At 36.5% G+C, this 19,019-nt stretch overlaps 1 protein-coding gene across 1 annotated transcript; it reads left to right on the forward strand.

The window, feature by feature from the left end:
- Positions 1-3,807: 3,807 nt before the first annotated feature.
- LOC129903697 (uncharacterized) lies at positions 3,808-5,331 on the forward strand. The gene is made up of 3 exons (XM_055979245.1): positions 3,808-3,973; positions 4,772-5,112; positions 5,194-5,331. The coding sequence occupies exons 1-3, from the start codon at positions 3,808-3,810 to the stop codon at positions 5,329-5,331; spliced, it is 645 nt and encodes a 214-aa protein (XP_055835220.1).
- The last annotated feature ends 13,688 nt before the right edge of the window (positions 5,332-19,019 follow it).

Raw genomic sequence — 19,019 nt, forward strand, 5'->3', positions numbered from 1 at the left:
CAGCTAGGCATTCCCTTTTGTGAGTCCTTCCACACTTCTTGCTAGCGGGGAAAGTTTGAGCAACAAATTCTCTCTTGGAACAATTGGTTCACCACCCTTGTCTTTGTTGAACCTCGAAGGAGGAGTATTGGTGGAATTTTCTCTCACAAATCATTGCCCACCTTGGTCTTTGCCATGGTTACCATAACCGGACCTTTGAGGGTTAAACTCTCCACCATCCACTTTAGCCTTTTTGAACCCCATTGATCTCTCTCTCATCTTCTCTTCTTCAATTTGTTCTACATAAGTCATTAGCCGAGAGATATCCATCTCCTTGATCAACATGGCCATTTTGCACTCCTTAGAAACCAAGATTGAGACATCGGAAATAAACTTGCTCATCCTAGCTCTTGGGTCAGAGACTATAAAGGGAGCATACTTTGACAACTTAGTGAATTTGAGAGCATATTCCCTCACGCTCATACTCCCTTGATGGAGATTGATGAAATCTTGGATTTTGGCCTCCCTTAGCTCTGATGGGAAGAAGCGGTCTAGGAAGGCACCTTTGAACTCTTCCCATCCTATTGGACTCATTTCCTCATCCTTTTGAACAACCCATTGTTCGTACCACACCTGAGCCACTCCTTTAAGTTGATAGAACACTAGCTTATCCTTCTCATTCTGTGGCACACCCATGATAGCCACAATCCAGTATACCTCATCAATGAACTCCATAGGATCCTTATCTAATTTATAACTATCAAATTCGGGCAGATTCATCCTTTGGAAATCCCGAATCCTAGAGGCTAGATTTGGCAGTAGGGGATGAGGAACACCATGATGCCTTTGGTTGGCTACAACTTGAGTAAACAATGTAATGATATTGTGAAACTCGGTATGGATTACCCCTTTCTCATGATGTGGGGCATTGGGAACCGGGGGAGCTTGGTCCTCATCATCAACCCTTGCTATTGGATCTGCTCTTCCACGAGTCATTATCTAGAGAACAAGAAATGGGTCATTCGTTAAAGAAAAGCTTAGGATACTCTAAGGCACGATATGAATTTGAAAGAAGTGAAAAACTTTCCTAAATGCCTCATAGTCTCCTATTCATAATTGTGGCGTGCTTCACAACCATGAACAAGAACATTTTCAATGCAGTATATTGGACTCGAAGGACCATTCAAAACCTTAGGCTCTGATACCAAGTTTGTCATGACCCAAGCCTAGGTCCTAGACATGACATTAAAAATGAGGAACCCGAAAGTACCTCAAACTAACCTCTTAGCATTCTTCTATCCTTTCATAGGTAATGATGATAAATGAACAAGCGAAAATCATAATAGTAAATCTTCAACTTACATATGTCCAACAATACCTCTAACTTTTAAATTTAACGGGGCTAAGACAAGTCCCTAGCTCACCCTCAATCATAATAGAAGAAATGCCATAATAAAATATCTCAATATATGATAAGCTAGAAATATAAAGGAGTATTGTTCCCAAAACATGGGAACTCACAAAAAGTAGTCTTCAAACGAAATCTCAACTAGTCATGTGGAGGAGAACGAGGAAGATCACCGGTCCCTATATGGTGATATTATGTAGGCAAAAGAGTATGCGTTAGTACTTTGAATGTACTAAGTATGTAAGGATGCATGAACATTGAGGAAACATTAAAACATTTATGTAATATGGAACATAATGTAATGCATGCATAATAAATCATATAGATATCCTTTAAAACATTCATTTTGTGGGAAAATGACCATAATCGATATTTTAGACCATGCGAGCTATTACATGGAATCCAACATAACCCCCTACGTTGGCCTGGGAGACTACTTATCGGGTAGAACTCCGTCAACTTCATTCATTTTTTTAACTTTAACTTTAAGGGCTTTCATGGATCCATTAGCCTAAACCTACAAGGGCTCCTATGTTGGCACATAGTTAATGAGACAAGGGGTTGCTACTAGGATTCTCTTACCGAATCCCACCTCAATGCCCTATTTGGTGCTAAGTCAATCCCATGGAATAGTTTTATACTTCAAAATAGTCAAAGCATATAGCTTGAGAATCAAACATCATATTCGGTAGAATAGCTCATTAAAATATTTAGTAATTCAAATATGAAAGAATTGTCCTTATTGCATAAAGAATCCATCATTCAAATTATTTCATCATTCTTTAATTTCATAAGACTCCATTTTGATCATAGATATTGATTTCATAAACATTCATTTGGAGTCAAAACTTTCAAGTCAAACTTTATTAAAAATATAGTAAAACTAGGTGGGTTCAAATTACTTCAACTTGCAAACATGTATGTAAATAAATATACATAAATACTTTGAAATCCATTAATTAAAAACCATGCTTTAAACAACACACCATGAATTTCAAGAACCTTTAAAGAGATAAATAGAGAAATTACTTGCAAATCATTAATTCAGACATATAAAATTATGTTGCATCAAAATAGACAAATAATCATTAGTTTAACCATGATTCATGCTATTAAGTAAAAATAAGAATTACCTATAAGAAAAAATTACTTAAAATCAAGAGATTTAATTGAAAGAGGTTTTAGACTACATGGGTGGAAGAACCTATTGATAAGAACCCACATAACTTAGAGTAAAGCTTAAAGAATATAAATATAATTTATCATATAATCAAAATAATTTAGATATGAGAGTGGAAGAAATACTCTCACTGAAGCCTTACATACCTGAATCTAAAGCATTACTTAGAATCAAAGGACTTAATGAATACACTTGAATCCTAGCTTTTTCTCTTTGCCGGAGCGTTTTGTGTACTATCCGGAGTATATTAATCACCGAAGTGGTATTTATACACTACTAAGAACTAAAACTATATTTTGAGAATGAGTAAAGAAGTGTATAGAGAGAAGAGTTGCTTGAAAAATGTTGATGAACAAAATGATGAATTAAGGTGGGTATTTATAGGTGTGAAAGAGGGACCTAACAATAATTAAAATAATTATAAAAAAATTAAAAACTTAATGGAAGATTGTGATGTCATGGATGATGTCAAATGGAGGACTATTGATGTCATGAGTGATGTCAAATATATCTAGATCTTTCCATGGTTGGTGAGATGAATTGTTTTTTAACGGAATACCCTTTTTTGGAGCTACATTTGAATAAGATAACTTCCTCATTAGGATTTGGTATCTTCATATGAATTGTTGATCTAGAAGTATAATTTTATGTCATTCAGGAATTAACCGATTTGGAGCATCCTACAGTGAGATATGATTTTTCTTCTACAAATACTCATTTTATCACAGCACCCTATCTTACAATAATTAATTTATTTGACCTACTTAACCTCTGAATCTTAAAATATGATCTTCAGAAAAGTTATAGGTAATGATGTTGGGGTTATTTAAAAATTTAAATCACCTAATTTGGACGATCCTATGAAAGGTTATGCCAAAATATAGAAGTTGTATTATTTTCATCCAGAATTGGAACATCATATACAATATTTTTAGGGGATGTTACAATTTCGATGAGGCATGTGTGAAAGCATTGGAGTGGTTGAAGGATAAGTAGATTTTAGCATTGGTGATTGTTTCACCAAATTGGTCTATCCATTTGAGATCATATGTGATTCTAGTAGTGTTGCTTTAGGGGTTGTATTCGGGCAAAAGTGCAACAAGATCTTTCATTCCGTATAGTATGCTAGCAAGGCCCTAAATGCAGCCCAGAAGAATTACACCTTGACTGAGCCTAAACCATTAACAGTAGTGTATGCATTAAAAAATTTAGAGCTTACCTTTTGGGTAGCAAGGTGATAATGCACACTGACCATACAGCCTTTAGATATTTGATGACAAAAAGGATGCTAAGCTTAATCAAATGGGTGTTGTTGCTCAAGGAATTTGATTTTGAAGTGAAAGACCGTAAAGGCAGTGAAAATCAGATAGTTGACCATTTTTCCAGGCTGGTTAATGAAAATAGAGGTAAGAACGAGCTTGACATTGACGATTCCTTCCCCGATGAATAGGTTTTGGCTGCCACTCTTGATCTCATTCCTTGGTTTGGTGATTATAACTATCTCGTTAGTGATCTTATGCATAAAGACCTTACTTTCCAATAAAGAAAGAAGATTTTACATGATATTAACAGGTAATTCTGGGATGAGCCATACTTATTCAGGATGTGCGCTGATAATGTCATCAAGAGGTGTATTGCAAAAAGTAGAAATGTTAAGCATTTTGAAGGCCTATCACTCATAATAGGTAGGTGAACACCATAGTGGGAGTCATACAGCCCAAAAGATACTGCAATGTGGATACTACTGGCCTATTATCTACAAAGATGCAGATTACTTGGTGAAGATTTGTGACTCATGCCAAAGGCATGGGAACATATCTAGGTATTAAAAGCTACCTATGATACTAATCCTGGAGGTAGAGTTGTTTGATCAATGGGGCATCGCTTTTATGGGGCCATTCGTGAGGTCATAAGGGATGAAGTACATTCTTGTGGCAGTTGGTTATGTCTCAAAAAGAGTGGAATCTGTCTCCCTACTAGATAATGAGAGTAAGAGAATTATTGGTTTTCTATAAAGAAACATCGTTTCCAGGTTTGGGACTCCTAGGGCTATCATCAGTGATGGGGGTTCCTATTTTTACAATAAGATTTTTGGACTCTACTGGTGAAATACAATGTACGACAACATAAGGTAGCTACTCCATATCATCCCTAGTCTAGTGGGCAGGTTGAGGTGTCAAACTGCAAAATCAAAATTATTCTAGACAAGTCTGTGAATGCTAACAAGACTGCTTGGGCGAAGAAGCTAGATGATGCTCTTTGGGCATACCGGGCAACTTTAAAAACACCTATTGATATGTCCGCATACCAGTTAGTTTTTGTAAAGGCATGTCATTTGCCTGTGGAGCTGGAACATAAGGCGTTGTGGGCCTTGAAAAAGTTAAACTTGAATTGGAGTAAAGATGTACATATGAGGCTAGGTCAAATCAATGAGATGGATGAGTTTTGCTTGCGTGCATATGAGAGTGCTTCTTTATACAAAGAGCGAATGAAACTATATCATGAAAGGCATGTTGAGCAGCGAAAATTCAGCATTGGGGACAAAGTGTTGTTATTTAATTCCCATCTTAGGTTGTTTCCAGGCAAGCTACGGTCAAAGTAGTCTGGACCTTTATCCATCACACAGGTATTTTCTCATGGAGCAATTGAAATTGAAGCTCAATATGGTCATAGGTTCAAAGTGAATGGACAACGGGTGAAATGGTCCTTGGGATCTCCTGACGAAGTAAAAGTTGTTGAAAAGCTCCAACTTGATGAATTATGAGTAGTGAAGGAACCTGCATCGTGCCATAATGTCAAATCAGGCGTTGCATAAGAGGCAACCCATATGGAAAAGCTTCACAAAGTCTGAGTAGTGGATTGACCCGCGTCATGCTGTGACGTTAAATCAAGAATTGCTTGGGAGGAACCCCAAGGGTTGTATTGGTTTTAGATAGGCTAAATTCTGTTATTTGATGTTTTTATAGTGTCATACTTGTTCAGTGAGTGCAGGGTCTCAAAGGAGGAGAAAAATATTAAAAAGAGGCCAAGATTCCCCAACACAGGAAACAACTCTCAGAGATCTTTTTTCTTTTGGGAAGATACAGGAGCGAAACAAATACGGACTGTATAGGGCACCACGTCCCATGGTGGAGTGGCGTGATGATCACTATCTTAAGGAAATCCAATATTACGGGAGGGATTATAGTCCATGATGAACTTTACGGTTTATGTTGCCTTCCATGAATCCCAAGTAAGGTCCCTCACCTTTTGTCTGAGTCTATCACTACGATAGGGATTATGGTCCGTGATTAACGTCATGAACCATTTTTTTCTCTATGCAGCCCTTGCAAGACCACCTTCTTTTTTTCTAATTCTCATGTCACAAAAGGGGAGTACACTCTGTGGTGCTCTTCACGAGTATCCACCATGAGTTGTGAAGCCCAGTTGGCTAATTAATTTTAGTCGACCCGATTTTGACCTAGGTACAAACTAATTAGGGATTTTGGTTTATTACCCATTTGAACCCAAATTTGGGCCACTTCTAATTTCCCCACTATGAACCAACACAAAGAACACCCTTCCAATCCCTTGTCATGAAAACCCTTCCAACTCCCATTGATTTAAGTTGCAAATAGTGATTTATATGGGAACTTGAGTGTCCTAGTGCCTGGAAATATGAAAATCAATGGTGTAAAGCATACATTGAATGAATTTAGTAAGTTTCTCTTTTTAATTCCTTATGTCGATGCAAAATGAGAGTTGTATCATAGTTAATATTATGTGTGCATAATTACTGGGATATATTTAAATTTAGAGTGTATATGTATGTGCATTGTATGTGGGGATAAGGTGATTCATATTTAGATATTAGTAGTGCAAAATTAAAATTGATGCATACGTCTAATTGTTTAAACATGAATCTATGCTTGTTGTTTTGTATGTTTCAAATGGTTGAATGGGATTACAATGTTGTAAATATTGCATTGGGATTGGAAAGTTGTTCGAACACTGGCAAGACTGGGCAATCAGGGATGATGACCTTCAGTATGGAATGTATTGCACCTCACAATTAGTGGTGGAGGCCCATTGTCCTCCTAACTGAAAATATTCCAACTGTAGGATCACTGAAGACATCACAGATCGTGAAGTTCATCATGGGCCTTGGTGTTGTTCTGTGGTCCAAACACTTAGAAAAGGAACACCTGAGACCTGGGTTCTGGAAGGCACTACAGAAGCCTTCACGGCCCGTGAATGTCCACTGTACTCACACACTTTTTGATAATTTTTTGAGAATCTGAAAGACACAAAAATAGTTTTTATTTTAGTCTCCGCTTGCAATCTCCCTATGATAGATTGAGTGATGTCATTTCTTAAGAATTATCGTTATGCTTGTATGTAATATAGGGAAGTCTAAGTACCCGTTTAAATCCGTTGCATCATCTTGCTAAATTACTAACCATTTGTTGCTTTTGATAGGTACCATGGCACGACCAAGAATGTTTCCAATCCATGTCATCAAAGAATCATAGCATGAATTAGAGCATGAGTCGGGAAGCAATGCATCTAGTGGGTCTGAGGTACAAGTAGACACCACTATCTCTCCTCATGCTTTTCCCATGACTAGATTGAAAGCAGCTACCAAGGTTGAGGCCACACCCTCCTATTCTAAAGAGGAGGCAGCCGGCTCGACCAATGAGGTAAATGGTATGATGCATGGTAATGCAACTGGTGATGAGGATGACGGACTGGATCCTATAGAGAGATTTACCCATGAAAAATAAAGTGACCCAATTGCACCCTGCACAGTTATTGATTTTCTAAGAAATAGGTGGCTTGTTCTGAGTCAGCACAATATCTTTGCAAACAGCCTAACTAAAGGGTTTGATAATTTTTTGAGAATCTGAAAGACACAAAAATAGTTTTTATTTTAGTCTCCGCTTGCAATCTCCTTATGATAGATTGAGTGATGTCATTTCTTAAGAATTATCGTTATGCTTGTATGTAATATAGGGAAGTCTAAGTACCCATTTAAATCCGTTGCATCATCTTGCTAAATTACTAACCATTTTTTGCTTTCGATAGGTACCATGGCACGACCAAGAATGTTTCCAATCCATGTCATCAAAGAATCATAGCATGAATTAGAGCATGAGTCGGGAAGCAATGCATCTAGTGGGTCTGAGGTACAAGTAGACACCACTATCTCTCCTCATGCTTTTCCCATGACTAGATTGAAAGCAGCTACCAAGGTTGAGGCCACACCCTCCTATTTTAAAGAGGAGGCAGCCGGCTCGACCAATAAGGTAAATGGTATGATGCATAATCCAGTAAGGAGGGTAATGCAACTGGTGATGAGGATGATGGACTAGATCCTATAGAGAGATTTACCCATGAAAAATAAAGTGACCCAATTGCACCCTGCACAGTTATTGATTTTCTAAGAAATAGGTGGCTTGTTCTGAGTCAGCACAATATCTTTGCAAACAGCCTAACTAAAGGGTTTGATAATTTTTTGAGAATCTGAAAGACACAAAAATAGTTTTTATTTTAGTCTCCGCTTGCAATCTCCCTATGATAGATTGAGTGATGTCATTTCTTAAGAATTATCATTATGCTTGTATGTAATATAGGGAAGTCTAAGTACCCGTTTAATTCTGTTGCATCATCTTGCTAAATTACTAACTATTTGTTGCTTTTGATAGGTACCATGGCACGACCAAGAATGTTTCCAATCCATGTCATCAAAGAATCATAGCATGAATTAGAGCATGAGTCGGGAAGCAATGCATCTAGTGGGTCTGAGGTACAAGTAGACACCACTATCTCTCCTCATGCTTTTCCCATGACTAGATTGAAAGCAGCTACCAAGGTTGAGGCCACACCCTTCTATTCTAAAGAGGAGGCAGCCGGCTCGACCAATGAGGTTAATGGTATGATGCATAATCCAGTAAGGAGGGTAATGCATCTGGTGATGAGGATGACGGACTGGATCCTATAGAGAGATTTACCCATGAAAAATAAAGTAACCCAATTGCACCCTGCACAGTTATTGATTTTCTAAGAAATAGGTGGCTTGTTCTGAGTCAGCATAATATCTTTGCAAACAGCCTAACTAAAGGGTCCAAAGACTTGGGTAAGCGAGCCATTGTGCCAGAGGTCTCGGTGGTCATTGATAACTTGTCTTCCCTGCCTAAGCTCAAAGATCTCTTCTTCAAGCATCCTTTTGAGTGGATAACGGCGAACCCATGGTACTACGGTAAGAATCTAGTTCGGGAGTTCTATTCTACTTATGCAGCCACAATGATGAATATTATGCCCAAGGAGACTTTAGGAAAAAAAATAGGGCCGTATTATTGAAGTCACCCCCACTGAATGTAATCATGGTTTATGGAAAGGTAGTAGATATCTTCAAAGCTATAATCACCTGATTCTTATATGGTCGAGAATTCTTGATTGATGTTTGAATGGGTCTTTCTATGAGCACTGATACCATGAGGTTAGTGATGAGAGGCAAATGAGTGATCCTAAGGTGCAAAAATAGATCATGGGTTGGACTGTCGAGCCTATTGCTATCGAGGGTGAAAATGTGTCATAGGTCACTAATCCCAGGCATCGATTACTAAGGCTTCCTTCACTTTCCCAACTTAGTTTTGGTGGGCCACTATTCGTGCTCGTCTCTGACCGACGGAAAGGACAACACCCTCCACCCCACATAGGTGTCACTAGTAACCTATATTATAGCTCGTTTTGGACTGCATAGTGGTTGGCAAATTGTAGCCAAAATTCAGGATCGTGCTTTTAATAAGCTTGCTGGCCTTCCATTCCCATGTTTGATTAGGAGGTTATGTGAGTTTGTGGTTACCTTAGTAAATCGCCACTTTGACAAAGGCTTCATAGCGACGAAGTCCATAAATGTGACACTGATAAAAGATTTGCACAACCCACTGTACAAGACAAAACAAGGACGACCTATTGGGATAGTAATTGTGCCCACAAGACCACCACCTCCTCCTCTATATTTAGAGGGTGAGACTTCATGACCTCCAATGGAGTATGTCGTAGAGTAGCCCAAGACTGACACTAGGCCTACCCTATCCAAGCTAGGAACTTCAGGTATGATGATCATTGTCCTTTATGCACTCTTTGAGCTATTGGTGAAGGATCAATGGCAGATATGGGCATTAGTAGACCAAGTGATTGAGCGGCTACCTAGGGTGGTCCAGATGTAGATACAGTAGGAGGCAACTCAGATTCACATCGAGCTCAGGTAGGAGTTACACTGATACAAGGCCATATTGAAGGCTTTGAGGATAATATAACTACTCAAAATGGTCATCTAGGTGATGAGGAGACTGTCTCCTTACGGACAGAGCTGGCTAAATTATGAGAGATTATGAGGAAATTAGAAAAAAAGTCATCCTCTATTGTTTTTGCTAGTGTTACAGATACCTTGCTACAACTGTTATTGGCATAGCCTTCACCTGTGCAGCTAGATGGAGTGTGGAGCTCTATTTTGGCCCCCAAGCTCGATAAAAAGGATAAGGGCAAGAAGTAGTAAGAGAGAGATGATTCTGCAGATGAGGCAAAAAAAATAAGGAGAGTGGAGAGGAAAGCTAAGAAGATGTCTAAGCGCACTTCCCGAAAAGAATTCCTAGAGAGATAATAGCTCGAGAGGCTACGAGAGTTAGAGCTTCGGCTAGTGAGTCCCTCCCTTTGAGACTATTGCAATCTCAGCTCCAATTGGGACTGTGTATGAGGTCCTTCCTAGCATACTTATTCCTGCTAAAGGTGATGACCCTTCGAGGGAGCCTACATCATTGAGTACACCGTACCAATTTCCCTCTACTCAAGCCTAAAGTAGTAAGTTGTTCTTATTCAAAGTTAATCGAACTCTTATGTATTCAGTTCCTCCTTGTCATTCATATGCATGCATGTTCATAATTTTATTTTAAGTTGAAGTTTTCATGCTCCATGCATTTTAAGGTGTCATTATGTTTATGTTGGGTTGCTAGTCCTCTTTCTATGTCCTTCCTATGATAAGTTAATCTCCTCTGAGGAAGAATGTTCCCAAAGGGGAGATATTATAAGAACCCAGAAGTCGAAAAGTTGAAACCAAGGAGAAAATTCTCAAAACATTCTAAATGACTCATGTTTACAAGTACTTTTATGACTCGTAGGGACTTCTATAACTCGTAGAAGTGAGTCATAGAGTGAGTCCCAAGGGTTTGTTTAGAACCAACCTTAGGTGACACCCTACAACTCAACAAGATGAGTTGTAGGCATGTCTATGGATCATAATAACCAGTCGTAACCCAACATCAGAGGCCATGTTTTAGAGGTCCCTCAAAGTCAAGTCTGCGACTTGATAGGATGACTCGTAGAAATTATTACAAGTCATAGAAAAAGACTCATAACCAAAGTCCTGAGGGTCTCAAATCTACAGGATTCAAGACCTGCAGGACGAGTCCATGTTAAGACTCATAGATAAGTTTATGAGTCATAGACACGACCCATTAGTAAACTTCAGAGACTTCAAAATCAGACTTCTTCTTAGACCAATAAGATGAGTCGACATGAAAACTCATCCTCTTTTCACCAACTCGTAGAGTCAATCCATAGGGTCGAAAGTTCAACTTTAATAAAAGGAAATTGTGTCTTTTCCCATGTTTGGTTCAATGAACCTAGACACTTATATCTACCTAATTTTTTGAAATTCCCTCATTCAAAAGACATTCTTCTAAAATTTCACTAAGGCAAGGAACTCAATTCTCTCAATGGTTTCTCTTTAAGCTCAAGCTAGGGTTTCCATATTTATACAAGGTTTCTTCCTCAAGTCTTAGTGAAAACACTCAAGGTATGTGAGGATTGATCCAGGGGTTTATTTCACCCAAGGAATACCAATATTTTCTCACGTTTTTATTCAATTTCAATTGAATATGAACCTTAGTTTTGATGAATTGTATTGGACTGATTTAATTCCACTTTTAGATGTTATAAAGGATCATTATATGCATGTTTTCATATGAATTACATAATTTTAAGTTGAAGTATGAATGCCCATGCATAAAGCTACTTTCAAGTTATGATTATGAAAGTTAAAGATGATTTTATAAGTTGATCATGAGTTTAATGATGTTTAATGAAAGTTTCTATGATTTAAAGTTGAGATTATGAGTTTATGATGAAAGTTATGATGATCAAAATTAAGATCAAAGAAGTTATTATGGTGTGATAAGTTCAATTCTCACACAATCATGTTAAAGATGGTGATAAGTACAAGTCTCACCGAAGGTTTGGATTCTTATGAATAACTAAGTTAATGAGCTATTCCTAATGTTTTGTAAAAATGGATTTATAGGCAGTTACTATCTTTATCTATTATGTCATGATCATGTTTTATGAGTTTTCCATTAGGATATTGACTAAGCACTGATAGGGCTTCTAGTTTGGGTTCGGTCTGGTAACATAGTTAGTTACCCAAGGTAATTCTAATAGTAACCTAAAGTCCCAAACTATGTAGACCGAGTAGGTTTCCTTCATTTCCTATCTAGTGGATCCACATATAGAAAAGTTTAATTGAGTTGAGATGAGTACCATGACGGAGTATATCCTGGTAAGGTAGCCTCCCCCTTCTCGATAAGAGTTTTATCGGATTCCATGTAATAGCTCGCATGGTCTTACATGTCGGATAAAGGATCTTATCCCACATAAATTGAATGTCAAGTTATGAGTTCATGATGAAGTTTTATGATATGCATTGACCATGAGTTTCATATGTTTTCAAATCTTTTAAGCTTTTCATGATTGTCCATGCATCTCATGGTATATTGTTTACGTTCCTTTACTTGTTTATGTATACCTCACATAATACATTCAAACATACTAAAGCATATTTTGCTTACATTGTGTCATATTGTAGGGATGGATGACACTCACGACCATCCTATTCATGGCTAGAGTTGCTCTAGATTCTTAAAGAGTTTGTGAGTCCTTATTCTATAGAGGATATGACTTTTACTCTTGTTGTTTACATAACTTTCTTCATTTGTTAGGGTGAGATAGGAGCTTTTCCTAAGCCCCCATCAAAGACTAGACTACAAGCATGTTTAGATGATGTTATAATTTAGTTTGTATGGGACATCTCTTGAGTTGACTTCCCTTAGTCCCAATCCCTTAAGTTGATACTTCCTCTTATATATTATTATCATATTCTTTACCTTATGAATGTAATTAATACTAAGATGTCTTGGTTGGGGTCCCTCACATCCCGATCGACATGTCGCGGCTTGGCCCTAGTTTGGGTTGTGACATTTACCTTATGCATGCTTATGATATGCTAAGAGGCTTGATTGGGATTTCTTCAGGAGTTTTAATCGTCGTGGCATGGCTGGGCCCTAGTTTTGGTTGTGATAAAACTGCATTGAGCATACAAAATGCATGCACTATCTTGTTGTATGTATATCCAATACGTGTCTAAACGAGATCACTACAGCCTCCTTTATGAACTTTACCTACTATACTTGCATTTTGTATGCGTATGCAATTACCATCCTATGTAACGCATATCCACCATAGAAGGGAAACATATCCCTATATCTCTCACCATTTGTCTCAAGCAACTGCATCTCAGATGAAGTCGCAAGTCCCATTTTATCTCACGCATTCTCAACATCTGTGCATAGATCCTAAATTTGCAAAATCTCACTTTCCATCTTTGGGCCATTCTGATAAGCCTCTACGATTCAAAGAATCCCTTCTCCACTTGTATTTATTTACCTACATCTTGCGCACTGTGTACATTGCCTTTTTATTTAGCTGGGGGTGGGGGTGTTTCTTGCCTTATTTTATAGTAGTTAGTCGAATAAACTCCAAGTGTTTTCTTTATACCATACTTATTTTCTAAAGAGCAACTTTTTTTTCTCAAACCGGGTTGACATTTACCTATGATAGATTGAGAGCAACTTTCTTAAGGAAAATGCAAAAAAATAGTTTTATTTTGAGTCTGTGTTACACTTATGTGAGGCCCCAAAAGTTAAAAAGTCAGAATATGAGATTGAAGAGGAAAACTGAGAAAAGTCAATGTTGAGGCTTGCCAATTGAACTTGGTGACTCACCTAGAGGGTTAGGTGACTCGCCTAAGGCCCCAAGTTCTCGCCAAAATATTCTGAAAAAAATATGCTCAGAAGGCAAGGAAAGTCTATGAGGTGAAGAGGTCCTTGGCGACCCGCCAAGTTGGTTAGGCGAGTTGACTTCTCTCGCCGAAAGATTCAAAGAAGTTGGAAGGAAAAAGGAAGAAGCTGATGGGAGAAAATAAAGTTTGGTAACTCACCAAACAGATTGGCGAGCTGAGGAAATCTCTCCAAGATGTTCAGAAAAGTTGGAAAAAAAGCAAGAGTGTGCAAGAGGAAAAAAGCCAATTTTAACTTGCTTGAGCCTATGGTTGCACAATTTTTAGCCTTTTGGCACTGGGGCTGGCCTTGCAAGATCTTTATTTTGGTTCCATAATATATTGGATGTGATCTACTAAATTTAATATTTTTAAAAAAATAAGTTCCATCCTATCGGTTTATTGCTCCTTTTATATAGAATTGATATCTTTTCGCTCAAAGTTCCATCACTTGATTAATATATTTTCGCTCAAAGTTTTGCTAATCTATTTACATATTTTCGCTCAAAGTTCCATTACTTTATTGATATATTTTCTCTCAAAGCTTTCTACGCTTCAATTTATAAGCCAATCTGATTGAAATCGTGCACCACGAAATCCACAACTCTTCTTCTTTGTTTTCCTTAATTTGTTTCCACTTTGACATCATCGTATTTACATTGCTATATCACCCTCCAAACTAAATCCATTCTAAAAAGAAAATCCTAACACAAATCCCACCAGAAGCTTTTGTTGGAAAAATAAATATGTACAGGGCATTCTCCTTCAGCCAATAAATACACTAACTATTATTTGTATGTAGGAATTCAAGAAGGGCCCAACCTATTCTACCATATTTTATGCATGTATATCGTTCGCCTAACTTATATTTATAGCTGCTTCTGCCATAATTTTATTTTTAAAAAAAAGCAAGCAATGCCATGTTTTGGATGTTAAAAATTTGCTCTAATCTACTTTTTGTGTCCTCTTGCTTTTGCTAACTCTCAAAATCGCCCGGAATTAGCAACTATAACCATTTTTCCTATGTATCTCTAACCATCTAGATTCACCACACATGTCGACTGAAATTAAACTATCAAAAAAGAGTTTACCAATTAACAAGTTACCCAAACACTCATCAGTTGGATGATGAGAGTATTAGTACTAGATGGGGTTCAATACTAACTTACAAGAATTAAAGGTATGAAGGCACTTTCTGAACAATAATATTAGTTGATGAAGAGGTAACATCATTGACACTTTTACTTAGCTAATACTATCATTAGTTTACTAGTGACATCACCCGTCGCTTACATCAATGCTAGAGGACCAAGTTTCAAGAAACACTATTGAATAAGCATATCGAAACATGGTAGGACTTCTTGAAGCCAAATAAGAGTTACTACATTGTTACTGGACGGTTGGATCATATCAACCCCAATACTTTGGTTCACAAAGAAGTCGAATTGTCCTTTACATACAACATAATCATAAAAGAGACTGACAATGATGTTTCGACAGACGTCTTCTCTAATGGTTTTTTATTATTGGAACACGCAGAAATTATCCAATGTTGTCATATTTGGTAACTTTTCACACAAATTATCAGCTTTTACCATGCTCAACTACATTAGAGATATCACTAATTTACTCATGACTAGGGAATAATCTAAACAAACAAATAAAACAGCTCTTGGGCTGAGGGAGGTAAAAAAAAGCTAGACCCTGGTTCTAAGATTTATTCGTGTAAAATGTGGTGGTGAAAAAAATATATATTTGTATCCCTAAGTGACATCTTATATATAGATACTCTAGAGTAAGCCCAAAGAAGAATTAGCCACAGTTTGCAGAGCATAAATTTGATAGAAAATACATCCTGTCTCTATGAAATCCCAGCCATAGTCAAAACTATTTGGCAAAATAACCCCTATGTTTGCAAGCAAACTATCGTGCACTACTACTATATGTGGCCCTATGGTAAATGAACTAAATGATTTCGAAGGAATGCACAACAGCATAAGGGATTCAGCTAGAGGGACCAACCCCATAAAGAAGAACAACACAGAATTAAATCCACTAAAGAAGACACCAGTAAAAAATGCAATACAAATTTAGAGACCATTGTTATGATGTTGAATGCCAATAAAAGATGTAAGACAAATATAGAAACCACATTTATGGACGTTTGGCAATTAGGAGTGTATTTAATTTATATTTAGATGCTGATTATGTTCTTGTAGCCCTTATGTTAATGTTGTGCATTATAATGTTGGTTATAAAATAAACTAGTGTCTTTAGTACCACACGTACTGGCCATTTTCTAATGATGAATCAATCAAAAGCAAAAGCACAAATAAGTACACATAATTGAAAGCCAAGTGATTTCATTCAGAAATCTCATAGTCCTCCATAAACAGTCGCACTTATATACTAATGCTATAAAAAAGATCATGTATGTTACATTGGTCACCTATTACTACTTCAAAAGACCTTGTGCTCCCTATAGATTATATCTAGCTTGATAGAGCTGATAGTAACAATGCAAATTAAAGGAGTTTACATGCTAAAGATATACATTAACTTGATGAGGAACCACTGATAAATTTTCAGAATGGACAAAACACAATGAGGATACACTGAAAGAGGGCAATCAGAGAACACGCAAATTATTGCCCTTTAAAACAAATCAAAATACGGTTTATAATATATAGGTGTGTTCATTCCATCGGCAATAGAGAAAGAATCAATTTGATCGAATGGATAAATTGTACAGTGAGCAATATTAATCTGATGGTGTTAACCTGAAAAATCGATTAGCTTTGTTTATGTATTAAAAGATGCTTATGCAATAATAGCTTGATGAAAATATGCTTTAAATTCTTTCTTACATTGCTATGTTACAAGAATCTGATACCTTTCGTAAGATTCAATTTACACATAACATGATTATCATACTGATTCCAGATTTTTCAATACCAAATTAACACATACTGAATTTACAAAGTGTCTCAATTGAAACAAATAATTGTTCGCTCAAAGCTAGTATAATTTCTCATGGATTTTCAATTAAACTCACACACGAAAACTACAGGTTAGTTTAACAAATGTTAAAGTATACGAATAGAATTGAAAGTTACGACCAATTTGTAATTCTAAAATACTCACATGAACACATCAAAAACTTAATAGGGCTCAAACGCAAAATACTTTTGGATGAAGAAAGGGCATTGCGAAGGGTGCAAAAATATGTGGCATCAACTAATTTGTTGGAAGATAGGGACATTGAAGAAGTGGAAAACGAGTTGGCTACTTAAAGCATTGTCAGAGGAGAACGATGTTAGAGGTGCATTTCATTAAATAGAAGATTACATATTAACTTATAGACGTTAAATTGTTGTCACCAAAAAAATCATAACGCTACACTAATGGCAACAATTTTCGACTGTGCTTTAGGAGAAACTAATGGCAACTAGGGGTGTTCATGGTTCGGTTTAGGTCGGTTACTGATTAAAACCATAATCAAACTAATTTAATCAGTTTTTAAATGTATAAAATCATAACCAAACCAAGTAAAATAATAACCACCAGTTTGGTTATTGTCGGTTTGGTTTGGTTTTTTAGTTTATGATTAGCCGGGACAATTCAAATATTCTCTTTCTACATTCTTCAAATTTCTTATGAAGCTCTTTTTTTCTCTCGACCCACAAGGGCGAACTTTGCTGCATATTGAGGGAAAGACATGCTGATGGCAAATCAGGTGGACCAAACTTGCAATGCAGTTTAGATTTAAAAGAACAAGTCAAACGGAGGTTTCAAAATACAAACAACTTTGTCCATTAAAATAAAAAAATACATATTTAAACTAAACTAACTAGAGAATTCATAATATAAATAATTATAAATTTTATGTATATAATTATTGGTTTGGTTCAGTTATTTATTCAGTTATTTTTTACTATAACCATAACCAAACTAAATATTATCAATTTTTCAAATTTAAAACCAAACCAAATCAATTATCGGTTTTTTTATTCTGTTTGGTTAAATTTTCGGTTTGGTTTTGGTTTTAACCAAAACTTTGAATAGCCCTAATGGAAACTTATCACCAATAACTACTCATAAGCTGGGGAAAAACAGAATGCATTTACTATCAAGCCAAGAAGTTTGAATATGACCAACCAACATTTTATTTCCCAAGTGGATATATATTAAGTTGACAGTCGAAATTGAAGGAAAATTATACAAATTATTTGTGGCAGAGTCAAAAGAAGTTAAATTATTCAGAAAAAACAAAAATAAGAGATTATAATAGCATCTTTGCTTTTACGTCATTTGGAGTATGGGTTGATAAAGAAATAGCACCTTCTATGAAAGGATTTGACAATTTTAAGGCTCAAGAAAAAGTATATCACGATCTACCATCGTTGATCCTAAAGGATGACAGGCCATGCTACTTTTAGCTATATTTCTATAATATGAACCATGAATTAGCAGATAGAATGTCAGAGAAATCCATATGAAGAATTCTTTTCTCGGCTTAAATATGATTCAATTTTTCAGAATTTAGAAATACGCATAGCTATGAATGATTCTTTAGACCAACGGGTGTATAACAAACCCTTAGTGGATCAATTTGTAGCTATTTGGGTAGATGAAAACAATCCAAATGAACCATTTGAAAGAGATATTGTTGTAAAAGAACACTCAAGAAACAAATATCGAGTTAAACATTATTATGAATACTATCTCACGGATATATGAGTCTCAAGACTAGGCACACACGTGCAACACAAGTGCGGTGAATCTAGTTCATATAAATGTGCCAATCCTTAACCAAAGGTATGAGGTCTTTTAAGATTCAAGATTTTAAAAATCTCAAAAATCACTTAGCTGAAATTCCATGAGAATGTAGTATTGGTGACATAGATACCAAAAGAACTGTTAGAATGTACGCATCCACTAAACTCCTGGGACCAGGTCCCTTATCAGAAAGCAATGCAGAAAACTAAAGAACAAAAATGTAACATCAGACACAAGATTTTATGTGGAAACTCCTTGCTCAAAGGAGAAAACCATGACCGGTCCCACAAGATTTCACCTCTAATTTTCACTAAACAACTGAGCCAAAGATTTAGATTACAAACTCTTACAATCTAGGAATTGGACTCACAATCCCTTTCCTCTCTATAAAACAACTCTGTCATACTCAGATTTGAAGAAATAACTATATTGCTTTCTAAATCACTAAACTCCTAACTAACTTAGACTTCAAATAGTATCCATAACTAACTCTAGTTATTTTGATAAGATGAATAAACTAACAT

Source organism: Solanum dulcamara, chromosome 9 (genome assembly GCF_947179165.1).
Source record: "Solanum dulcamara chromosome 9, daSolDulc1.2, whole genome shotgun sequence".
Taxonomy (NCBI): Eukaryota; Viridiplantae; Streptophyta; class Magnoliopsida; order Solanales; family Solanaceae; genus Solanum; species Solanum dulcamara.